The 27,381-nt window shown below is 38.3% G+C and overlaps 1 protein-coding gene across 7 annotated transcripts in view; it reads left to right on the forward strand.

Annotated features, from left to right (window-relative positions):
* rbms3 (RNA binding motif, single stranded interacting protein) overlaps positions 1–27,381 on the forward strand; it is a 324,043-nt gene that overhangs the window by 268,895 nt on the left and 27,767 nt on the right. For all 7 annotated transcript variants that reach the window (XM_028035462.1, XM_028035463.1, XM_028035464.1 and 4 more), the window contains 3 exons: positions 7,211–7,254; positions 11,136–11,232; positions 15,950–16,000. In XM_028035462.1, the coding sequence (XP_027891263.1) occupies positions 7,211–7,254; positions 11,136–11,232; positions 15,950–16,000 (192 nt within the window). The remainder of the gene's footprint in view (positions 1–7,210; positions 7,255–11,135; positions 11,233–15,949; positions 16,001–27,381) is intronic.

Raw genomic sequence — 27,381 nt, forward strand, 5'->3', positions numbered from 1 at the left:
TTTGTATTATTTTAGAGCGAAATGAACAGTGTTTTGGAAAAGTATTCTTTAGCTTTTCTCCTATTTTGCTACATTACAACCACAAAATAAAACGTTTTCTTTTATTGAGGATTTAAAGTTCAACACATTGCAGCTCATAACTGCAAAGCGGAAAGAAAAAGGGTACATGACAGAAGACCTTTTAGAAATAAAATGGAGAGCACGACCATAAACACATAGCTTGACCTACAGTGAGATAGTTCTGATCAAAGTATAATTATGTGTTAGAATAGCCTCGTCAATGCAAAGACCTACATAAGTCAGAAATATGTGTTAGTACTTGAAATTAACCAATAATCAGACATTCTACATCCTATCTCACTGAGCTTGGGAAAAATGGAAAGAAACTTCCCATCTTTACATGTGCAAAGCTGGTAATAGACGTAAACAAAACAAAACAAAAAACAAAAAAACGCATCTGTAATTGCAGCAAAAGGAGGCCTTACAAAGTATTGCACCATTTTCCTTCTATTTCACAATTATGAGCTACTTCGTTCTGGTCAACAACATAAAAGTCATAAATTGTGTTAAGGTTTGTGGTTTTAACGTGACAACATAAAAACAGTCCTTGAAAACTAATTTACAAGCTTTTTTCCAGACGTAAATGTCCACTCGCCTTATTTAGCACAAGAGGCTAATAATAGATGTGCCCACTCAACATGGTGCAGAATGTGTTAATGAATCTCACAGAGAGAAGGCGCTTCAGGTGGGTCAGTTGACCTTCAAAAGTGAGAAGATTTGCATGCACCTTGTTCCAAGTGTGTGGCCATGACCTGTTCCAAAGGCAGTCAGCTCTAACTACATCCTCAACACTTCAACTGGATCTCCAGTGATGCAGTTATTGCTGGTGCTAAGTGATGCATATTTGGTATTATTTTATTATTATTTCAGGCATAGATAGGTTTAACAAGCTTTAGTTTTATTCTTGCGTGAATAATAAAGTCTCTCTGGTGTCATCTCATAACCCTTTTATTTTATTGTAGAAATAAGATCGGTAGATTTGGCCCGAATGCAAGTACTTAACAGTAAATCCAAACTTCCAGGAATAAGGACTTTGAATTTCTCGTAAAAGCTTTGATATTTGAACTTATTAATTTATTTGTTCATGTAAACCTTTTTACAAACAGCTTTTTAATGCATATGTCTGTTAACAAAGCCAGATAAGTAGAGATTAACAAATAATTTTATTCTCCTTTCAGGTATATTGTGTTTTGAAACTGAGTAACTGGTTTTCCAACAGATTAATACCATCAAGGGTCTGATTATTTCTTTCCTGCTAACTGGAAATGTAAAAATGTACTATATTTGTGTATTTGTGTCAACTGTTGCTTTTTGTAACACTCATTCAGCCATCAGTAGTTACCAAAGTTTCAACTTAAATAAGATTGTGCCTTCCTTGGGACTTCGTGATCAGCTGCTTTCACATGTTTATTTAAAGAGCCGCCATTTGTATTTGTTAGTCTTGTCAACTTTTTATTTCATGCCATACTAAAGAAAGGAACTTTGTACATTTATGTGTTGTGAAATTTCACCAAAATGTCCTTCATTTTTGGCGATGGCCGCATGAGATCAGGCGTGGCCTGTTACCTCTAACACCTTTGCTGAGGGAGATATAACTACGATCGACCCTCTGTGATACGATCCCCAAGGCCGACTCAAAGGACGTTATGCGAGGATTTCCCAGCCTCTAGACACGATGCTATGATACTGGAAAGTCCTGCCAGTGTTTGATGCCTGGTTGAAGGACAGAAATGTTTTGCCATATCAGTGGGTTGTTTATACTACTGACCACAGAGATTTCAAGGTCACTGAATGTGCGGTGTTGATCTGCAATCGGTTTTTTCCTCCTTTTTCCTCTAACCCAACTATCCCACACAGAGATGAGGAGAAAATTTAAAAGGTTTAAATTGGTTAACCGATATAAACTTTTAGCTACATATTAAACATCTTCCATGTTTCATGTTGGTATATATTTTGGTGAATTATGCAGATTTTGACATCTGCATTGGGTTTGTACCAGCCTTGTCACTATTGAAGGCAGATCACCTGAAGATGTGATCTAGTTGAATCAAAAGCATTTGAATGGGATAATGAATAGAATGTCATTCACCCTACTGTCATTGATCAGGTGGTTGATGGGCTATCACATGTCAGTCTGTTTATCAGAACTGGAGACATTTATCACCACGCATACAGATTAAGGGGAGAAAGAGTCCAAAGCATCGATCAGTCTCTTACTCCTCGTCTGCCTGTACAGAATCTCCTGTGGCTTTTTTTTTATTTTTCTTAACTCTTCCTTTTATTCTGCCTTTAAGTGCTTTCTGCACACGTTTCTCTTTTTTTCTTCCCTTTTTTGTCTCCCTGCGTCTTCCTCCCTGTGTTTGAAGTCTTCCCAGACCCCACAGCAACATATGGAGAGAGAAAGAGCAAGTGACTCACTGAGACGGAGACAGAGAAACAGAGAGGAAACACATTGCATGATCAGTCAGGAGTTGCAAGGGGTTGAGTGCTGCAGGGTGGCTGGTGGCAAGGATTGAGAAATATGACAGATTTTCTTGTAAACTACCCAATGTGGGAACCTAGAAAGTGCTGTCTCTCGCTGTCTCATGCTGACAAACATATTAGTCACTGCAATGTTTTTTCAAAACACACACACAAGCTCTGTAGGTGCTCAACCCCATCCCTTCCCCCATTTTTACTCCTTCCTTGCATCTCACCAACACACACACACTTATTAAAAAAAATAAAAAACTTTTCAAAGTCACACTTCTCAAGCAGCTACTCTTGGGGAATGCATGTAGATAAAAAAATAAAAAAAACATCCGGATTTTCTCTGTGTGAAAGCCTAGCAGATGTCTACGTGTGTGTTTGTGTGTGTGTGGCCACCAGGCAGAAAAAGAACAGAAAGCAAATTGGTTTCTGAACGGAAAATACAAGCAGGCATGATGCCACTGTTTATTCGGACACACAGATTTTATAAGTTACCAGCTTAAGTATATTTTTAAAAATTCAAACTCTCTTGGGATCATTAAAAAAACTATTTTATTTTCAGAACACGGAGAGAAAGTTTGAAAACTGAAAATAAACTGCCTCTTTTCTAAAAGTCACGGTGGTGGCTGAGCTCTGTTTGATTATTTTATTTTATTCCATTCAGTTTTGAATCCATTTCAGATACCCGGGCAGAGTAGCTGCCTCTTTTCCTTTTTTCCAGATGTACCAGCCTGCATCAGTAATCAGTTTATAGCCCTGCAGAATCGCTGGTCAGGAGCTGTGGAAGTCATCAGCACAAGGAAGGAAGCACAGCACCGAGGGGAGATATCAGCCTCGCCAAACAGCTGGTCATATCTGCTGCTGCTATTAGCACACATGTAAAGTCATGCTCACCAACAAAACATGTCCACAGTCTCTTCATTTCAAACAGTGCCTTGCAAAGTGTCATTGGGGGTTTCTACCACACGTGCACATCTAGACAAGGGAACATTTACCCATACGCCCAGTAAAACTGAATGAAGACAAACAACCGCATTTTATTGCTACATATTCTTAATATTTCTTGGTTAAATTTAGGTCTGGACATTGTCTGCTTTGACCTAAACCATTCTTTTGACCTCAGGGTTCTTGTGCAGCTGCTAGTAGAACCGTCATCCATACTCGTCTTTTGCCGCCTCTACCAAATTTTCTTCTACAGTTGCTCTGTATTTAGCTTAATTTAATTCGGATAAGCTTCCCTGACCCTGAGGAAGAAAAATATCCCCACATCATGATGCTGCCAGCACCACCCCAGTGGTTGTGTGTTCAGAGTGATGTGCAATATTAGTTTTCTACCCCAAATAGTGTTTCTCTGTTTTCTGATGTGTTTTCCACTTGGCTTGTGGCAAAATAAACTTTTAGTGGTTTTATTTTGGATTCAATTGCCCAGATACTGTGTTTTTTTTTCTAATTAGGTGACTAATAAACGAAAGTAATAGTTTAAAAATAATCTGCCAGTGGAACTAGTACTATTTGATCAACATAGAGGAATCATTTACTTAAAACAAGTTCCTATACCTTTCTGAAAAGTTACATGTAAGTTAGGTTTGTCTTATTTCAAATGTCTAGAAACTAGATCAAAAATACTTGGTAAGAGTTTATGTTTTTACAGTGTGAATAAAAGTGAATTCAACAATTTCTGGATTTTATGTTTACTTTCTGAAGTGGAAATCTTTTCCACTTTGCAATAACCTGTTATATTTATTCAGTCACCTAAAATCCTGATAACTGCCTTGAAGTTTGTGACCTAAAAAATGGTCAAATGTCCAGTGGACAGTATGAACACTTTAACACAATATTATGTTCACACATCCAAACTTTGAAAAAGATGTTTTAGACAATACACAAGCACTTAAATGTTCACAGAATGATGTTACTAATCTTTTAAAATTAACAGCTACTGCATTTGTTTCAAATAAGCTTTCCTTTTGAGTGGACATGCTAATACATTTTCACAGACAGACACCGAAAGCCATTTGATTACACATCATCGGATCTGCTGGAAGTTCAGTGTTTTTGCTCATTCTCTGGGTTTTGGTCATAGGCTCACTGATACCCCTGCTCTTTAGAGCAGCTGTTTCCTGAATTGTGTGTGCAGGTAGCCGCCAATAAGAACAAGAGTGAAAAGAAGTACAGGAAGAGGAAGGAAGGGAGGGTTCGAAGATTAGGAGGGTGTGGGGTGAAGAGTGAAGGAAGGAGAAAACAAGATGTTGAAGAAAGGGCAGTAGAGAGCATAAAGTGAGGGAGAAGATGGCCAAAAAAGTGTGTGTGTGTGTGTATTCTGATGAAATCTGCCATCCTCAGCAGCCTCCTGTTAAAAGAAATCGGATTAGCTCTCCTCCGGGAGGTAGCCTTCAGGAATGCAGATGAAGGATTGCGGCACAGGTTTCTCTCCTGGACTCTAAAATGCTCTTAGCCACACACACCCAAGCATCCCGACACACCTTTTCTGTCTTCCTTTTCCCTCTAAAAGGCATGTCTTCATTTCCTCCTATTCATAAAAGCATAATTGTATGTGATTGAAATAAAAAAGAGTGTCTTCAATCCTAATTCAGTTTGTCCTATTGACTGAGTTTAGTCCCACCTCAACTTTGGCACTTGTCAGTTTTTCCGAATTTAAACGAGCTGATACGAGTTTGATTTATTTCATTTTTAGCATAAAGAATCGGTGCTTGGATGTAATAAATGTGCAGCTGCAAATGATCTATGTGACATTGGCAACTATTGGCAGCTTCTGCTTCAGTCTGAAAGGTTAGCAGCTGAACGGGGTCTGTATCAACAGTTTGTCATGTGTTACGTGGCTTTTCAATTGTGTTTGAACTTGTACTTCATGAAGTTTAATTAATTAGCATTTTTAGCCAAGAAATATGATTAAAATGCAACAGAAGTATGATACAAAACCAGGAATCTAGCTGAGAATGCTGACAAAAGCTGGGGAAGAGAGACCTCATATACTGATTAAGATGATGATTTATAAATTTGTCCATCCATCCATCCATCCATCCATTTTCTTCCTCTTTATCCGGGGTCGGGTCGCGGGGGTAGCAGCTTCAGAAGGGAGGCCCAGACTTCCCTCTCCCCGGCCACTTGTTCCAGCTCCTCCGGAGGAATCCCAAGGCGTTCCCAGGCCAGCCGAGAGACATAGTCCCTCCAGCGTGTCCTGGGTCTTCCCCGGGGCTTCCTCCCGGTGGGACGTGCCCAGAACACCTCGCCACCTCAACTGGCTCCTCTCAACGTGAAGGAGCAGCGGCTCTACTCTGAGTCCCTCCTGGATGATTGAGTTTCTCACCCTATCTCTAAGGGAGAGCCCAGACATCCTATGGAGAAATCCCATTTTGGCCACTTGTATCTGTGATCTTGTTTTTTTGGTCATGACCCAAAGCTCACGACCATAGATGAGGGTGGGAACGTAGATCGACCGGTAAATCAAGAGCTTCGCTTTTTGACTCAGCTCTCTCTACACCACAACGGATTGGTAAAGCGGCTGCTTGACAGCAGACGCTGCACCAATCCACCTGTCGATCTCCCGCTCTCTTCTTCCCTCATTCGTGAACAAGATCCTGAGATACTTGAACTCCTCCACTTGGGGCAGGACATCCCCCCCGACCCGGAGAAGGCACTCTACCCTTTTCCAGCTCAAGACCATAGCCTCGGAAGTCTGTTTGGAAACTTTATCACCAGCTTAAATTAAATTACAGAGCTGCACAGTGGAATGTAGCATAAAGCATCTGTGAATTAAGTCTCCAGCGCAAAAAAAAGAAAAAAAGAATGAGTTGCTGCTGTAGCTAATTACTCTGGGTAAATGTGCAGATCATTGTGCTAAACTTTAATGGAATAATTTCCAAGGATGCCAGCAGATGCTTTGGACTGATAGAGGTCCGATAAAAGCCAAAAGTCACAATACAACAATACATTTCTTTTACTTGAGAAACTTTATGCTCACAAATACTAACCGCAGTGCTGTTTCCAATGGAGCTATTTGTTGCAGCTGGGCCATGTAATGATCTGTCTTTGTTCTTTATAGTCTTGAGTTGTTCTTTCTTTAGATCTAAGATTCGAGTTGTTCCAAGAGACAAGTTTTTTTGTGTATATGTGAGGAAAATTACATCCTCTTTGCTTTTTGACTTTCAAAAAATCTCATCAAACTGTTTTTCCTGCTAAGAACATCAATGGGGAAAGTAAGAATAGCAACTCCTTCCTTCTTTGTTTCACATGCCACACCACTTCTGGTCTAGAAACATGAGCTCCTCATTCACTTGTGAGTACAATATCTTGGATACAATATCTAAGGATGTAATGGGAAAGCACCATCATACATAGGCATGTGTAAATTTAATAGAAGTCTCTGGAAAAGGTTTTTTTTGTGTCAGAAAGTGCATTTTAATGTCACTTATCTGCTTGGACAAACACAGACTATGATTTAGTTCTGCTTCATACTGTTAAGGTTTAATGATTTCCTGTCTCCTTAAACATATTTATAGATTAATTCAATGTAAAAAGAAGTCAAAGTCAGAAATCCCATTGCTTTTGCAGTAACAGCTGATAAACTGAAGAGACGAATTGCCTAACAGTTTACCTAAATAATTATTCAAATATAAGATGCATTTTTGAACATTTTCCTGACATCCTTTCTCTCTTTCAGACTGGCATGGCGTTAACGTACGATCCTGCTGCAATGCAGAATGGGTAAGAAGTCTGTCTTTGGCACCAACTAATGCACTCTCCCTTCCAGGCTCATACAAGCCAAGTCAATATCACTGTCATACATAAAGATTAATGTAGTGTCTGCACTTTGTTACGGTTTGATTAGGGAAATCTATACAGACTCCAGGTATTGGTTTTTCGGTGGTTGGGTTGGATGAGAGATGTGGGGCACAGAGGGGAAGCTGTGTGAGCCTTCCTGTGTGTGTTTACTTGTTTGTGTCTTCACATGTGCTTTTGGTCTTTATGTCATGAATTAATGGTATTCCGGAAACAAATGACCAGAGCGACATATTTAGTTTTTTGAAGTTCCTCTGAGACAGGAAAGAGCATGCTGAGCCCATCAGACTTCTGTCTACCCCTGACCTCAGTCATTCTCGGGAAACTCCTCACTTCCACTTCCTAAACCACTTATCCCCCAGCGACCACAAGTCAATCTCAACCAGCAGCCTACACAAACAGCACCACTCACTTTACGCAGCCTGAAATGTAAACGCTCTGTCTGATGGAGTTCTGCAGGCTTGTAATCTCACGGGTATATTTTGTGGGAAAGTAATGTTTACATTTTCAGACATTCCAGTTTACATTTAGTCAGACTGCAGAAAAAGTGAACTAACAGAGCAATCAGTTTGATATCATCCAGCAGAAATGTAAAATATAGGAAGAAATGTCTTCACAGACAGATGCAGTATTGTTCTAGTGTATACTCGCATTACTATATTAAATGATCACAATTGACAGTATTTTCTTCCATTGTAGCGTCTGCAATATATGCAAAAGTTTTAAACTACCCTTGATTTCTTTATCAGTGGACTTGCATGCTTTCTAAAGGTCTTTAAAATATTTTCTTAAAAACAAAACTGGGAGATCCAATATTCTTGGGAATCAACATGTTTGAGCTAAAATACACTTTTCACATATTTTTTTTTCTTAATTCTGCTTAACAAAAGGGAACAAACTTGTGGTTAGCTAATGAACATTTCCAATATTGTCACAGCATTTAAAGCTTTGATCACTCTGGCATGCTCTGACATCTGATTTAAAGTACTCTAAACCAAAGGAATGTAATGTTGGAGTATTTTTGTGATTTTGGATTTTAAGGACAATAAAATCAGTGTTTTGGAGTGGTCATTAAAAAATCTCCAATCCTAGTTCGCTAGTAAACCTCTAGACAGAGCTGAAAACAAATGTTTATCAGCTGCTTTACCACTACACCTTGGTAGAAATACTGTACATCTGCAATGATCTAATAGAAGCGTCTTTTTGCAGCTAATTACTTTGGAAGATTTATAATCTAAGTCCCTCCTGATGTACAATTTGTACATTCAGATAGGAATGGATGTGCAAGGCCAGTTTTGCAACTCTAGAACTTGGATAATCAGTGAGATGGAATGAATGAAATCATCTGTATAGTGGTATCCTGGGGTCAGAGGTGAGGGCATCTGGTGGACAGCTGAGATTTGTTCAGAAATGGGTCATGCAACAGAGCAATGATCCCAAAAATCACACAAATGGCAGGAAAAGAAAAATATTGTATTGTTCCAGCGGCTTGAAGTCCAGACGTCAGTCTGATTTAAAAGGTTTGGCTGAAATCACAAGAGAGCAGCGGATAAACAAATGTCTTTCAAGATCAATATACTAATGCAAAACTACAAATGTGTTCTTCAATTCTTTCATAACAATCTGAGAGACACATAAGATCATAGAGAACACGACTACTACATCTCACCCTTACTTAATGTGATTTAGATCAGGGTAAGATACTCTCTTTATAGCTATTGAGAGTATTGAGCATTTTGGGTTAATTTTAGAATATTAACACATAATTTAACACATTTCAAATGACTTCTTGATAACATGTGATCTAACTATTTGGCTGGCTCTTGCACATGTAATTTGGGTGTCAAGTTATCAAGTAATTATTATAAGTGAGTCTGAAAACATTTTACCAAATGATGTTCTGATCTTTAGTTACAGACCATGCGCAAACCGACTAATTTTGTTTGCCTAGACAAGAGCCATTTAAATATAAATATAATACTGTTTTTACTTTGTGGCCTTGAGGAAACGACACAAAACACCAAAATAAATAAACCTGCAGTTTTACAGATATGTCTAGCTGAGGAACAAAACGTTGCAGCGCATTTATGTTACTTTTACATAAGAGGTATTTGTTTCAACTTTTTAAAATGACACTGGTTAATATATATTGTCCCACTTAATTATGGTAAAATTTCATTTGATCCATTCAGATGCATTGATTTTAGCACAACTTTATCATTTAAACAAGGATAACAATATTACATTCTGATTTCAGCTACATGATTGATGAATGTTTACACTTCTCATACAAACCTATGAATGCATTTTTGTTTCCAACACTGGGAATTTTCTCTGTTCTCACTGAAATTGTTTAAGCACTACCTTAACTGAGAGCTTAGCAACAGGAGGAAAGGGTAGATGTAAGGTTAGGTAGGTTTGGAGAAGTTTAAGAAGAAGTCTCCTTTTTCTAAACAGCATGACTTAATGATTTAGACTTTCTAAATGTTTTCTGACTGTACCACATGACTTCGAGCAGACGAGGACAAAGTAGGTGACGTCTTGATTTACATTACCTTGTTTTAAGAAAACCAAATACAATGAACCCCTGCCTATTTGCGGTTCGGTATTCTTGGAAAACATGTATATTTGTTAAAATATTCAGCGGAAAATTCAGAATGGGAAGCTGAAAGACTTAGTTGCAATCCTGCTTGGCAGGTTATTGGCTGGTGTTTGGGAAGCAGTCAATCCAGGAACACAATTTATTTTACTTTTTGCTGATTGGCAGTTCCCCCAGGAGTGGAAATAAGAAAGATTGTAGATATTAGCTTCCTAAAATGGTTTCCACTGTGAATATCAATGCATATTAAGGTATAATTGAGCTGTTAAAGCTGGTAGTTAAACATTATTAGGGTGTCCAATGTAATCCATTTCAGTACGCATACTAATAATAGTCAACAATTAGATCCTCTGTATACCATACCATACCATGCCAACTTTATTTATAAAGCACTTTAAAACAACCACAGCTGATACAAAGTGCTGTACATCAAAACACAACATAACAATAAAAAAGCATAAAATAAAAACTTACAGTTTAAAAACAAAAACATACAATTTAAAACTAGATCCCGCTAGAGTTGAAAGCCAAATAAAATAGATGGGTTTTAAGACGAGCTTTAAAAGTGGACAGTGAAGTGTATGCAAAAGTATTCTGGAGTCAAATGTCAGTCCCACTGTTTGACCACTGAAGTTTGCTGAAACTGGGTCATCAACAGAAAATGATCCAAAACACAGCTGCACAACTACAACAGAATGGATGAAAATAAATCAATCAAGGGGGTCCAATGTCGTAGTGAAAATACAAACCGCAACCTGATTGAAATGCTGCGATGGGACCAGAAAAGAGCTGTACAGAAAACATTTGTGTCCAAAACTCAGTGCACAATAAGAGGGGGCTAAAGTTGGTTCTTTTGTGTGCTTTGGCTTTAATTTAAATCATTTTAACAGCAGATGGTTTTCCACATATTGAAAAACTAAGATTTGAAGTAAAATCAACTTTTTCTGATTTTGTATAAATATAAATATAGAAATAAAAATGTTACTGTCGGGTATCGCCAAAGTTTAACACCTTTGCATTATTCCATTAATGTCAATTATTTATTTTTTCATAATTGAGGAATAATTGAACTGAAGTATTTTCTGAAGTCTCAATTTTAACCTTGTAAATCACTGCATTTTTCTATTATATTACATGACGTAATTAGGACAGCTTTTGCTTGGTTTTAACTTTTTCCATTTTGGCTCCTTTTGTTCTCTCTTCTCAGTTTCTACTCCTCGCCTTACAGCATCGCCACCAACCGCATGATCGCACAGACCTCCATCACGCCCTTCATCGCTGCTTCCCCTGTTTCCACATATCAGGTAGGTCATAATGTGCCACTTTATGGGTGGATCGCTGCCTCCATGCGCTATAGAGAAGTTTTCTTTGTGTGCGGGGATGTTAGAAAGGAAATGAGCTGCAAAACAGCATGAGGTCCTCTTCTCTTCTCTGGTTATCTCTCCACTGTCCCAGCTGTGCTTGATAACATCTGTTGTGTGCATGGGAATCACAAAACAAGCAACAAGAAAGAAACAAGTAAGAAAACAAGCAACATAAAAATTGGCATCAAGAAAAGGCTGATAGAGGAGAGAACAAAAAAACTTGCACATCCACAGTGTAATAATTTTTATCTATATATGATAAAATATTGATGTATTATAAAAATCAATGGGGTTTTTTAACTACTCATTAAGTGATCTCTTTCACATAATTAGATTTACCTGATTTCTGTGTATTTATTATGATTTGAGATTTTTTAGAAAACATTTAAAATAATTACAAGATTTCATTATTATTGCTTAACAATAATAAGCAATTCATTTGAAGCTTTCTGAATTTAAAAATGGGCAAAATCAGATCATTCACATTAGAAGGATTTTTACATTTAATCACTCAGACAAACATTTTGATTGTAGCAGCTGGCGATGCTAAATACTTGAGATCCTTGGTGCATGGATGCAAATTTTGCTTGAAATAGAGCTTAAGTCCTAAAATGACATATAGAAAGCATCTGAGGGAAAGCTGTGCTTGTTGGTGAAATTGTGAAAAGTATCTAGTTTCCTACCATTCAGCTGTCTGACTCTCTCTGCTCTCTGCCACTGCTTTTTTCATTTTATTTTATTTTCTATACCTTCACCACAATTGCTTCTTCTTTCAGAGTAAATTTTCCACATTCCCCGTGGCTGCGATGTGTGGAGTAATGCAACAGAACAGAACAGGAACGTGAAAATTGGCTCTGTGATATGCTGGGAGCATCAACCATTTCCCGTCGCTGCACATTTCATGCAACACCCTTTTTCCTAAATCTAAACATCAAGAGGCCCCGCCGCCATGCCCTTTTGCTCTGACGCTATCATTTAACATCGGTTTTGTTTGGTATGCAAGGACAGACAGATGAGAACACAGAACAAGAGAAAGGAGATAAAGGAGAGGTGGGAGCGTTTTAGAGGAAGATAAGTTGGAAGAGGAGGAAGAATCGCTCAGGTGGCGGCGATGGCAGTGCTTCGGTGGGTGGGCAGAGGGAAAGTTGTTCTTGAAGGTTGCTGTGCTCGTCTTTGATGCACGGCTGATTAAAACTGCGGTCCAGTACCTGCGGTGTAGGGGGAGAGGAAGGGGGGAAAAGCGGGCCATGGCACGTCTCTAATCCGCTCTCGGAAGGCTTCCCAAATTGATTTATCAAAAACAATGGCCAGGCTTTTGAGGAATATTAATCCTCACAGTTTCAATATCGGCCAGCTCTGCCACCGCTCCTTGTAATATTGCCCTTCAGCCAGGCATGGTGGGAAGGTGAGTCCTTCATCTTCTGCTAAAGTACAAAGAGACGCAGCAAGAAGAAAAGGGAAAAGAGACAAGGCATGCAGTTATACACAGCATGGCAAACAAAAGGAAATCATTTCGTTTTATGATGAAAAGTATTACCTTTTGTAATGAAAATCTCTCGTTGCATAGATGTTATGGCATTTGCAATACCGTCTTTTATGTTTCTGTTGAGGTGATTCTTATTTTCAGCAGCATTTATCAAATCAGCAAATGGCCCATACAGCTCCAACTGCTAGTCTCTGGTGTTCTTATAAAGCTGCCGTCTGTGGGCTTCAGTGATGACTGGCTTTGTAAGACTGAAAAAACGCTTTGATGATACACATGACAGGAGCCGGTCCAGACCAGATCACTACCAAGATTTCAGCTGTAGTGTCGCCAGTCAGCCGTGGCCTGGTTTCCATCACCGGCTCTACAGACCGCTTCACTGACTGACTAAATATGTGGCTGGCTGTTTGAGAGTGGAGCTGGCTGCTTCACTAACTAGCTACCTGGCAGGCTGTTTGGCTTTACATGTGACTGGTTGGATGGGCTGCCAACTGGCTAACCATGCTACTGAACACCCGGCTGACCAGCTTTTTGGTTTATTGGCCCTTTTAAATTGTAAAACAAGCTGTGAAGTTCAGCCAGGGGTAGGGTGCTCTCTTGGGTTGAGCACATTTTGTCATTCATATTGACTGAACCCAGGATGGTTGTATGATTGTACCCTGGTAACTCCTGTAATATAGAAGCAAAGCCACTTCATTTGAGCTCGGTTTTGTGCAATTTGGTTTATAAAATTAAAACCAGTGACTGAATCTTCATAAGCAAAGTCATTCAAGTTCAAACATATATGAGAAAACATGATGTGTTAAAGAGGCACGTGCGATTATCATCACCTTTATTATCTTTTCAATTTTCTTGTGCATGTAGCTTGGAATAGTTATATTCATCTCAATGTTTGAATTAAAAGTAAAATACCATCATAGAAAAGAAAGAACAAGCAGTCAAATACAAAAAGAGAGATGGAATACAAATTTACATAACACAATGGCCTCCAATGATGAAACTAGCGAAAGAAAAGTTGGCAGATAGCAAATAAATTCATACGGTAAAGATTTTTATGGCTATATTTCCAATGAGGGGTAAAAAGAACTGGCTTAAAAACTTAGTAGACCAGCATCCAACCCAGGAATTTAAAAGTTTTTTGTGGCTAGGCCAATCTGTCTCTATATCCGCACAACAGTGGATGACAAAAATGTTGATATGACAAAAAAGCTGATTAGCCCTGCAAGAGTGAAGTTTGGAGAGTGTGGGTATTTGTATTTGTGTTACTATAATAACTCCTGTACATTAAAATATTGGGGGAAAACAGGTGTTTTCAAATGTGTTGAGAGGTGAGGAAAATATATCTCCATTCTTTTTTATTGTCGTCCTACTTCAATACTGTAGCCAGAAACTCAGTTAAAAATTAAATAAGTTGGGGCGTGCTTTGTAGGGGATAGCGCGACCCACATTTGGAGGCCTTGAGTCCGTGACGCGGCCTTCGCAGGTTCGATTCCCAGACCCGACAACATTTGTCGCATGTCTTCCCCCCTGTCCTTCCCCCTTTCCTGTCAGCCTACTTTCATAAAAGGGACACTAGAGCCCACAAAAGACCCCCTGGAGGGGAGAGAAAACATTTTTTTAAATAAGTTGCCACTTCTAAACAAAAACATAATAGTATACTTGTAAATCAATTGAACATGTAAATAAATTAGAAAGACCTCATGGATGTTTGTCATTCTTTTTCTTTGATAAAATAAAAAAGAAAGATTCTGTGCTTTGAAAAACATGGTAAGGAAAACTAAAAAAGGATTTTAAAAATTGGAGCATGAGGTGACATGAAATATATATTTTGCCAAGTGGGATAAGTGGGTGTTTTTATTTTTATTTGTTGATGTTTTTTTAAGTTGTACCATTTCATTAGATCAGCTCAGTGGTGTGTTCGTCTTACTAATTGCTTCTTTGCTTTCTGAAGCCCTAAATCAGCTTCAGAAGGACCATCTCTCACAATTTACCACTACCATTTTAATTAGCAAACAGAGATTTTAACCACATCTCTCATTATTTCCTTGTTCTCTTTGATCTTGAACAGCCAAACCCAAAGCCCTAAGTCTTATACGTATTAGTCTCAAGACTGCAGTCCTTTTATCTCTTAAACTAACAGGGAAGCTGGAATGCTCTTCCTCTGCCAGGGCCTGCACTCTGTCTCAGTTTTAAAGAAAGTAGCTGAGATCAGAATGAAAGCTTTTATGAATTCCTCATTTAGTTTCTCAAAAGTCTGGCCTTGAAGTTTTTCTATATTCCTGTGTACAAACAAGTGGCACAGAACCCTTGTTATGGTGGCACTGCAGTTTCTTACTTAGAAAATGCTCAAGAGAAGTGATCATAGATAAGCTTTTTATGTGTCAATCGGCTGTCCTGTTCAGCTGCAGAGAACAAACAGTGCCATGTGTAAACAAGCCGACTTGGCTGCATGTTTCCGAATATTAGCCTTGTTTCGGTGCGGATCCAAATCACGCATTTGTGTTGGCTCAGAGGATTGATTGCTCTTATAGCAGATTATTCTGTGTTTGTCTTTGTTTAATCCAATCGTTTTACCAAGATCTACGGCCGGTCTGTGTGTTTGTCAGCTACAAGCTGTCCAATTCTTCTCTCTTGCAAATAAAAAAAAAAGTTCTGTTTGTTTATCATCTATTCATCCAGTTTCATAACTGTCACTATCAATGCTTCATCATCTCTGATTTTCCTTTTCTAAATTAGTTTGTTTCTGTGAGTATTTCTCTGGTAATTGCTTGGCATGTGTCTCTTCTGTCTTTGATTCAATCATGGTAATTTTATTAATAAAAAATGGTGTTGAGTTGCTGTTGTCTTAATTTAAAGCCTGTTATTGCAAACAGAATTGAATCGGAGAGCAATAAGAAATAAACACTCCAGGCACAAGCCAAACTCTTGGCAGTTATGTCAAAGCAGGCTGCCTCCAGATCTCTAAATTCTTTCAATAACTTTTTTGGCATAGCTCAATCTGTGTGAATCTCAGCCATTTTGGTCAGTGTAGTAATTTTAAAGCCTTCAGACAGGAACATTCTTCGAACGAACTGCAAATACGCCAGCGTCTTGTATTTGTTTATGATGGATATAATTTAGATCCAAGACTCGTAAAAATGTACGTCACTGCACATTTTGTCTGCTTTTCCTCAGGTCCAGAGTACGTCATGGATGCCTCATCAACAATATGTTATGCAACCGACAGTAAGTACACTGCAACATTCTCCACACTGGAGATATACAGTATATATCCAATTTTCAGACCAGCTTCCGTTTGGTATTCTTTTTTTACATCACTGGCTTCTATTTTCCTGCACATTTTACCCAGAGGAGACAAATTTATTCAATCCAAAGCACCCAAAGGAGTCATGAAAAAGATAGAAATAATTAACAATATATTTATGATAGCATTTAGTTTTCTAGAATAAGAGTTTGCTTTGGTTATTCTGTGCGAACCAGTGTAATATCTAATGGAGGAATAGTTTTTGATTAATCTCCAGCATCTCACCACACAGTTTTTGTTTTGACACTCCTTAAATTGAAATAGAATAACTTCAAAGTCAAGAGAAGTTTTCAACATTCAAATCTGTTAAGAATCCACAGGGATTGTGCTTGTTTTTATTTCTACCTCACCTCATAAATTTAAATCCCTGAAATATTATTAATATTAAATGAAAGAATTATTGCTCTAATGTTTTGAGTTTCTATTTCTATAAGATCAATACTTTTAGTAGTTTCAAACACTGGATGCAGATCTTATTTTTTGGCCAATGCAATTTTTTGATGGCTCCACTTATTTTACCGTCTTTTCCTTTTCTGTAAATTTAAGAAAATCGTGTTTTCCAAGTTTAGCTAAATTTTTCTTCCATGTGGACGGCAAGCCGTGGATCTGAGAGGAGGAGATCAAGTATCTGTGTCTTTTTCAGAAATGATGGCATGATGGAATGGGAGATGGACAATTGGATTGTTGCTTCATTTGCAGTAATGAGACCTTTGGTTTGTTCTTACCCAGAAAAGAAAGTGCAGATTCGAAAGGTGAAGTTCTCGCTTTGCTTGTCCGTCTCTTTTCCAACCATCATGAGATGCGGATAATGACTGAAAGAAAAAGATCCCGGATACAAGCAGCTGAAAGCAACAGAAGGGCTCTGCATTAGAGATAAGATGAGGAGCTCTGTCATCTGCAGAGTTCAGAGTCAAAACCTCCCTTCACTGCAGCTAACTGAGTCAGTTGAAGTGGTTCAGATATCTTATATTATGTATGTTGGACAACTGAATTTTAATTTTTTCTGGGTGTGCCACAGTCATTAGAAGCCTGGTATTACTCTTTGTGGAGAGGGATGTCAGAGACTCACCTCTGTTACAGGTGAAATGGATGGATTTATGGACACTTAGATAGATGAATGGAGATTTTAAAAAATCATTCAAAGCTTAAATGTCATATATTATTCCAACTAAATGTATAAATAATTCATGACACCCCACGTACATTAAATGTGGTTCTTATTCTCATATTGAGCATCCGACACTCGTAAAAAATGAGCGATTGCGACTCCTGGTTAAAACAAAGCTACTATGAGTGGCATCATGCTGGTAGATATGAGTTAATGGAGCCATCAAAGAAAAGACTCAGTAGATTATAGGCCATTTCTTAAAATCACAAGTTGAGCACATACCTTGTGGGCCAAATATTAATCTGTATCTTATTTGTATTCAGAGGAAGTTGCAAGTCAGCCCAGTTAGCAGAACAAGAAATGTTTCATGCAGTATTGATGCAACAAGGCCATGTAAAATTGAAGTCCCTTTCTTTGTTTGTTCCTGCAGGAAAAGTGTGATATAGCAAATGATTTCTGTCCAGACTAATCAGTCTGGTTTTCGGTAGCTTTGTTAGGGCCTCTCCTTAGAGTTTGTGAGTTTCAGCCTCATGAACTAGTTAACGCTGGAGTCCACCGCTGATGGTGCAGTACTCCCTCATTGGAGGGGAGCTCAACCAGCCGTGCGACTCCCTGCTAGGGCCATTTACCACTCGGTCCTAGCCGTCTCACTTCCCCTCCCACTGCGGGACAGTGAACATGTAATCTGGTCACAGCAGGCCTCCAGGCAGACACACACATACACACACACACCTTGAGGTAGCTTTCCTTAGAGCTTCTCAGTTTCCCTTTCAGCTTTTTGTATGAGTTCTGTAGCAAACTTGACCTCTTCATCCGACTTGACCTCTTTTCCCTCCTACCTTCTCAACCAGACGTGCTCTTTTTTGATGTTTCTTGTTTTCTGGTAGCTTTTGGCTTATATTTATGTTAATTTGTTGTGTTATAAGTATGAATTCCTTGGCTATAACATTTCTACTATTATAGTACAAATATGTAATGTTTGTAATATTTAATGGCAGAATTCTCAAAGGTACAGAGCAACCGCTCACTACATCACTGAAAATCTCTAAAGACAGTAAAAAAAATTGCATATGTGGAGCTCTAATATCTGTACACATACAACCAATTGTTACCTAATCATTTATCTTAGCAGTAAAGCTCTGCAGGTAAATAGTATCTGATTGCTGTCTAAAACAAAGACAAAATTATTACAAAGTTCAAATTGTAAACTTTATTTGCCATCTTATATTATCAGTTAGCATTGTCAGTACAGCAAGCATCAACCTCTGTGTGTTATGCCTGTGAAGAATGTGTGTGAGGTTTGCATAAGATCATAAATTTTTCCAAATCTAGGATGTTGCGTATCAGATGGAATCAGACTCCACAAGAGGATAAAACAGAACCACTTTGCTTTGATAAGTTTTGCTAAAATTTAACTCTCTGTTTAAGTGTGGCAACACAAAGGAAAAGCCTACATGTGAAAAGCACAGCTTTCTCTCTTTTTTTTTTTTTTTTTGTTGACTCAATGACAATGAAATTGACTTAATCTTTTTTGCTTCCACACTAAAGAGTGTTGTCAATGTGGCTTGCTACCGATTAGATGTGTTGCTTTCAATGGTCAGAAAGCTGGCTTTGACAAGCAGACGACAGATCAGAAAAAGTCGAGCTCAAATGTTTCCAATCGCCACCCAATTCCTCAGTATACCTCTAACTTTAAATCACCACTAGATACTACGTTTGGTTTTCAATTAGCAAGATTTAGTTTTAATGTGGTCTTTGTCAGACTGCCTTGGGGCTTTTAGCTGGTCTTTGAAAAAATTGTTTGCTTTTGATGGCTACTTGTTTTCTGCTTCTTAGTTTTACAAAATATTGTGCATTAAGAAACATAGCAAAGCCCTGATAGATGCCTATACGCTGGGTTTTCAAGCATTATGCTTTGGAAATCACCTAGTTTAGCCACAAATAAGACAGAATTGTAGTTTCTGACAAACATTTATCTTTCTTAAGAGTTGCCTAAAAACGTTTTATAGTATTGTGTCTTTGCCTTGTCTGCTGCGTGTTGTCACAACGTTGGTTTTTGACTGATTTAGATCAGTCCCACCTGAAAGTTTAGAGAAAGATTTGTCACAACCAATTTAAAAAAGTACAAGTAGCTCTTGCCCATGACAATTGAAACATACTGAATGACTGTTGCACAGTACTGTGTGTTTGTGTAATTGGTCATGTTTGACATCACATTCTTGTGTGCTTTGTTTGTGTTTTGTTTTACCATATGTGAGCTCCATATTGGTCATTCCCATCGAGCCTGTGCAACGCCTGATGGTCATCCATCTTCCGGCCCCTCTGTCTCTCAGAGTGCTTGGCACTGGCCATTAACCAGCCGCCACATTGTGCTCTGCTCTACATCCCATCAATCGCTCATGCCAGCAGTAGCCATGTGGCCATATCTTTCCCTGTGGCCCCGTCCCTGTTGTCTTCCAGTGGCTCTTTCTGTAACCAGACGGCTGCTCGGAACTAACCCCAGCTGTCACGGCCGTCGGTGGATCATGGTGTCCAATCTGTCCCCCTTTATGACTCACACTCGTATCGACTACCAGTTACATACGCAGCAGACCACCCTTTACACACACTGTGTGCCAGCAGTGCAGTGAATCACAGCAAATTAGCCAAGCACCCCAGCTTTAAATGCTTGAGGGGGGAGGCACTCAAACATTAAAAAGCAATTGATTGTGTGGCAGTTTGGCAGCTCCTTCCTCGTGTCGTGTGTTAAACCAATGGAGCGTTCTGTGGTGCTCCTCGTGTACGGGGCAATATGGAGCCACCTGAGCGTGGAAGAGAAAGAGGTCACAGGTAGCGAATTAAATTAATTAAAGTAAATTGAATTAAATTAAAACACAATAAAATAAAATGATGTACAGACAATTAAATAAAAATAAAAGAATAAAAAGATTTAAATAAATCACAGTAAGGTAAATTAGTTTTTAAAAAAATATTGAAAAATACAATTAAAAAAATGTATGTAATATAACAAAATAATAAAATAAAAGAGGTTCTTCAGCATACATATTTAATTATGAATGCAAATTATACCATTTATGTTTAACCTTCCTTTTTGACCTTTCTCCTGCAAATCTAGGAAAACACCCAAAATTTAATTTAGCAACCATCTGAGCTGTAATTTGATTCATTTTGCATAGTGGTGCAGAACTTCACAATCTGTAAAGCATAGCTAAAATATTTTTGCTTTGTGGTCAAATGCCAGTCATTTAAATGTTGCTCATTTTAGTCTGTCTGTTTCAGTTGAAGCAGTAATAAGTCCATTCAAAGAAGCCATCGGGATAACTCACTCCACCCTAAACACAGATCCAACACCGTCCACCACACACAGCATGCAGAGCAGTTCCTGGTGCCAAATGACACATTAGTTCATTTTAAAGGCATCACCATCAATCATTTCACATAGTTTCTTATACTGACGAAAGAACAAAATCATAAATGGAAAAGCAAAGAGCCTTATCTTTCTTTAACATCTAGTAAAATATTTTATTAGCTTGTTTCTGCAAATGATGAAACATCAGACTACGGACAACTGACTGTTATAAAACTGTGTTCCTGCAGGCAACAGAAAGTTGAACTGAAACCAAATGTTTGTAGAGACTATCTATTCATCACAGAAGAAGAGAAATTTCTGTCCAGCTGTAATAAATCTGGAGAGCTGACCATTTCCTGGCTCTCATTCAAGCCCATCTGCATTACAACTTTACATCATATAAAAAGGACAGATAGCCCATAAATAAAGCACATCCTCTGGAAGATGATTCAAATTTAACAAACAGAGGTGACTGATCTCAAAATGGAAAGATCGGCAGAATCCAGTCTCCGGTTGTAAATGGAAAGGTTATACACTTGAAACAATCTCGGTTCCCTTTCATGTGTGTATGGCTTTGTTTCTGTTTGGTTAGTGGAACCTACAAATGTAGGCAATAAAAATGCGTGTTGGACACTAATGTGTGGAATAAATAAATGGTGTGCTGTATCAACAAATAAGCTGCTTAGACTGATGACTTCATGGGAAACCAGATTTAGTGGGCAGCACTGGCTACTGAATTGCTTGGTCTTATCAACAAGTACACCACCTTGCAAGAGTTCCACAATTTGTCACATTAGAACCACAAATTTAAAGGTAATTTAACTGGTATGTTGTATGTACACCAGATTAACAAAAGTTGATAAATAACATAGTAGTAATAAGTGAGGCAACATGAATAATGCTAGGCTTACAAATTGTTTTACAATCATATAAAAATTTGGTGGTAGCAGCATCAAGGTCTTTTAGCTCAATCTCCTCTGACGAAATGTTGGAATTCAGCCACATTGGAGGGTTTTCAAGTGTAAGTAGTGTGTTTAATGTCATATTTCGGTATCTGGAATGGATTTATGTTCAAGATTTGGGAAAGCCGCTCCAAAACCATTTTTGTATAGTTGCAGCTGTTATTGTAGCAAAAAGTAGAGGATTTACTGAAAATATGGATTGTATATACACACCATCCTTTTCAGATCTGTTTTTAAGCCTTTTGAAGACTGTGTATCCTTTTTTTCACTTTTTACATATAATCCCTAAAACTTTTAAGTTTGTGATTGTAATGTGACAAAAAAACTTAAAGGATATAAATAGTTCTGCAAGACAATATACATATAATTTTTAAAATAAAGAAAAATTATATTTATAAAGTAGAATCCATTTAAATATGACAAAATCCATATTTATACGGTAAAAGTTTTTGCAACCACAGCTGCCAGTATTTTACCGTAAATTAGGAATGTTTTTTTATAGTGTAATATTAATAATTGTTTCATTCTCAATTACTGTGTAATATGGAGACGATGTGAAACTCATTCGTCTTGTTTTTCTCCTGTTCATCATTTTTCTCTCCCTCTGTCGGACATGTGCTTCACTCTTCAGTTAGAAGGGAAATTTCTTCCCTTTTTCTTCTTTCTACTTTGGTCAGCAGACCTTGGAGAAAACTGAAAAACTAAAATCTCCAAATGATAAATTCATACACACGGCTCGCGCATTCACACAACTGCCTAAAAACACATATTGTCTGAGTGCAGAAACTCATTCCACATAATGGTAAATCTCACTTACGAACAGCTCATCAATCACACACACACACAGACTCTCAAATTCACTTCACACTGCCTGTGAGTGCCGGGGTAAGTGCAGCACCAGCCATGCACAGCAGTGCTGTCTTTTCCTCGTGACTTATCCGTTCTCCTCTTTTTCTTCTCCTCACTCGCGGCTGTATGTGTGTCAAGTGTGCATTTGCCAGCATGCACTGGCCCTTACATAGGTGAATTATCGAATTCCTCTCTGTTTCACCCCAGCCAATCCTTTTCTGGCGCAGGCTTTGAATAGACATTTACCGAGCCCCTACTTTCTGTCTTCATCGGATAGGGGTGAATCAGTGCACTGTGTGATACCCATCTCCCCGTGTGACATTAAAACTGCTCCGCGGATTCAGAGGGGGAAACATAACATTGGCCTCATGAATTTATCTGCTGAGGCAGAATTTGAGATAGGGTTACATTCGTCCTTGGGTTGCTCCCTCTGTTCTCTCTTGTCTTTCAATCTTTTCATGCTTATTTCCTATACTCACTCTCTACTCCTTTACAAACATCTCACTCTCATTATTTTCCTCTTTTCTCCTCTGTTTATTTCTACTCTCAAGCACTTTCAGAAGATGATTACTTATGCTGTGACAGTGTCATTTAAAATATATTGTATGTGCATCTAACAGCATGTTGCTGCACGCTCCCACGGTGTGGGAAAAAGATTGAGCAACTTTATTTTTTACTTGTCTTTGACAACTTTTGCAAGTTCAGCAAAATACAATTTGAGATACAAAGCTGATTATGTTTGCAATTTTTACTTTCCTTTCTGCATAGTGAGTAATTTTTTTGGAGAATCCTTTTGTGTGAAATGATTAATTTGCTTCATATTAGGTGCTCGGAAAACTCTTGATAAATGATCCCAGTCTGATTGCAGAGAAGAATAGATCTCCCATGAAGACATGACAAATGCAATTACATGCTTCATTTTCCACCTTCATCCTTTAATATGCACATTTGTACATATTTAAGCATACTACAAATCAATCAAAAACTATCCTTCACCATAGTTTTTCTTGCAGCCATTAACATGCATCATAGTCCTGGACGAATAAAACGGTTGTGAAAATGCACATCTAATCTTATGTTTAGGCTCTGAGCACACTAACATATATTTCTTTTGTAAAAATGAAAATGGTCATCTCCTTTTGCACTTCTTGTCTGCATTGTCTGGAAAGAAAACCAGCAAATGGGTAAAGAAAACACATTAGTGGTACATATGTGTATAGACTGGATATGTGAAGATTATTTTTTTTAAAAGGCAATTAACTGAAATATATGGAGCCTCCAGTGGACATGGGGATTTTTTTTCTTTTGCGTTCCCTCGCAATAATCTACTGATCAGTTACGCGGCATAATTGAATACTGTAAGCCTTTCTTACGGAGGCCGCCGTACTTTCTGCCTTAATACAAGGTTATGTAAGGTTTTTTCATATATGTTAATATCTCTTTGTGAAATATCTGACATTTTATATCTTTTTCTTTATTATATTAAGGCACCACAAACCTATGATATAAACAGAAACTTTCCATCAGTAGGAAAGAAATAAAAATACATCCAAACTATTTGGACTATTTCTGAGTTATTATCTCGGGTAATAAGTTATCTGACAGTTTTGATTGTTTCTCTGTTGTGTTCGTAGTCTGAATGGTTTAAAGAGCTGCTTTCAGTTCCATCTTAGCCTTAACAGACATAAACATGCAGTAAAAAAATCAATTTTCAATAAGTGTTTTGCACCAAACAGTTCATAATAATAAACAAGTTTTCACTGAGGCTCTGTTAGAGCCATATGAATGAAATAAGTAATTATTGATATGACAGGAGCAGGAGGCTTTGACACCTGGGCGGTGGGTGTGTCGATGTGGGCGTGGCTCTCATCAAGTATGAATGGGAAGGTTACTGGCCTGCTGACTTTGTATGTATGAGGAAGCGGGTGAGCCGGGTGGTCAGGCCTTGCAAAGTTTGGAGCAGGATAATCAAAATGGAATAAATCGAATATTGTGACAGAACAAAGAAGTGGTTTGGAGTTGATTGATACACGGACAGATGAGATTCCCCGAGTTAACCCCAGTTTGGCCCTCTACCACCATTAGTTTGCCGTGTTTTATAATAATAAAACGTGTTTATTATTATTAAGTCTTTGGTGCAAAAAACTGATTGAAAGTCGATTTAATCACTGGATGTTTATGTCTGTTAAGCCTAAGATGGATCTGAACATGAAAACGTCCCTTTAAACCATTCAGACAACCATCACAACAGAGATACAATTAAAACTGTCAGATGACTAATTACCCCGCGATAATAACTCAGAAAAGTCAAAATTAGGATGTTTTTTTATTTCTTTCCTACTTACGAAAAGTTTCTGTTTATATCATAGGTTTTTGGTGCCTTTCTATCCTAACGAAAAAGATATAAAACTTCAGATATTTCACAACGAAATATTAACATTTGTGGAAAAACCTTACATAACCTTATATTAAGGCAGAAAGTACGGTGGCCACCGTAAGAAAGGCGTACAGTATTCAATTATACCGCATAACTGATCAGTACAGTATTGCGAGGGAACGCAAAAGAAAAAAAATTCCCCATGTCTCCTGGAGGGCTCCGTAGAAATTAATCAGGAAGTGGAAACATTTCTCTGGCAAACATTTTATTAGCAGCATACAAGCTTTAAAATTTAGTAAATTTTGCCTCTGCACCTGCATCAACCACTTGTGGTTCAAGGTGGCCAAGAAAGTCCAGCAAGTGCCAAAACTGTCTAGTAAATTGAATTTAGTTAAGAATTAGAGTTGCTCTTGTGGAGAGCTTCCTCAGAAATAGCAGCAAGAGTTTTTTTGCATGCATGGTGAGGCAGAGATTTTAGAAGGGCAGCAACAAAGTCTCTTCTCTCCATGAAAAAGATCAAGGACAAACTGACAGAAAGCACCAGGATTGCGTTTCTTGCAGTGTTTCAGCCTTTACTTGATCATTTTCTTGGAAAGGCTGACATTCTACAGGAAGTACAAGGATTGATGAAGCCCACTCGGACTAAAAAGCATCTGGAAAAGGTGACTTGTCGGAAAGAGCAGGAGCTTCTAAAAGAGGCAGATTTCAAAGCGTCCAATTGCAAAATTAAATTTCTTATACAACCCCTGGCAAAAAGTATGGACTCACCAGTCCTGGATGAGCACTCATGCAGACATTTCATGCTGTAAAACAAACCCAGATCAAAAACATGATACAATATTAAGGTCGTTCCAAAGTGCAACTTGTTGGCCTTCAGGAACACTCAAAGAAATGAAGAGAAACTATTGTGGGAGTCAGTGAATGATACTGTTATTGACCAAGCACAGGGAAATAAATATGGAATCACTCAAGTCTGAGGAAAAAAGTGTGGAATCACTCAAATTGGAGGTAGAAAAAAAAGGACACACCCAGTCTATTTCCGTTCCCTAAATGGACACCTGCCCCAGATTAGATGTGCCCGTTAGTGTGCAGTTCAAAACACCTGCAGTCATGACACCTTGGAGGGCTGCTGGACGAAGTGGAGTGGTGAGAACCATGGCTCCAACAAGAGAAATGTCCCTTGAAACAAAAGAGAGGATTGTGAAACTCCTTGAGGAAGGTAACCCTTCACGCATGGTTGCTAAAGATGTGGGCTGTTCACAGTCAGCTGTATCCAAGATATGGACCAAATACAAACAGCATGGAATGGTTGTTAAAGCCAAGCGTACTGGTAGACCAAGAAAGACATCAAAGCGTCAAGACAAACAACTTAAGGCCAAACCGAAAAAGTACAACTAAACAGATGAAGCATAAATGGGAGGAAGTTGGAGTCAATGTATGTGACCGAACCGTAAGAAATCGCCTAAAGGAGATGGGATTTCAATACAGGAAAGCTAAACGAAAACCAGCATTGACACCTAAACATAAAAGAACGAGACTCCAATGGGCTAAGGAGAGGCAATCATGGACTGTGGATGACTGGATGAAAGTTGTCTTCAGTGATGAGTCAAGAATCTGCATTGGACAAGGTGATGATGCTGGAACCTTTGTTTGGTGCCGTTCCAGTGAGATTTATGAAGAGGCCTGCCTGAAGAAAACAACCAAATTTCCACAGTCCTTGATGATATGGGGCTGCATGTCAGGCAAAGGCACTGGGGAGATGACTGTGGTTAATTCTTCTATCAATGCACAAGTTTACATTGACATTTTGGACAGTTTTCTCATCCCTTCAATTGAACAGATGTTTGGTGATGATGAAATAATTTTCCAAGATGACAATGCATCGTGCCATCGGGCAAAAACAGTGAAGGCATTCCTTGAAGAAAGACACATTCAGTCGATGTCATGGCCTGCAAATAGTCCAGATCTCAACCCAATTGAAAACCTGTGGTGGAGATTGAAAAAAATGGTCCACAAGAAGGGTCCAACCAGCAAAGCTGATCTGGCAACTGCTATCAAAGAGAGTTGGCACCAAATTGATGCAGAATACTGTTTGTCACTCATCAAGTCCATGCCTCACAGACTGAAAGCTGTTATAAAAGCCAAAGGTGGTGCAACTAAATACTAGTGATGTATTTTGAATGGTCTTTTGTTTATGCGTTTTTCATGATTCCATACTTTTTTCCTCAGAATTGAGTGATTCCATATTTATTTCCCTGTGTTTGGTCAATTAAAGTATCATTCACTGACTTCCACAATGTTTTCTCTTCATTTCTTTGAGTGTTCCTGAAGGCCAACAAGTTGCACTTTGGAACGACCTTAATATTGTATCATGTTTTTGATCTGGGTTTGTTTTACAGCATGAAATGTCTGAATGAGTGCTCATCCAAGACTGGTGAGTCCATACTTTTTGCCAGGGGTTGTAAGTCATATCTGATACATGACATTTTTAAACAACTAAAGGTAACATAGTTACTTGATTGTGCTATAAAATGGCACTATCGGCCTGGAGAATACGTAATACTGCCCTTTTAGGGATTGTCATGTTATGCATTCAGAGATCATGATAGATAGATAGATAGATAGATAGATAGATAGATAGATAGAAGACAGTTGTA

This window comes from Xiphophorus couchianus, chromosome 13 (assembly GCF_001444195.1).
Source record: "Xiphophorus couchianus chromosome 13, X_couchianus-1.0, whole genome shotgun sequence".
In the NCBI taxonomy this organism is placed as follows: Eukaryota; Metazoa; Chordata; class Actinopteri; order Cyprinodontiformes; family Poeciliidae; genus Xiphophorus; species Xiphophorus couchianus.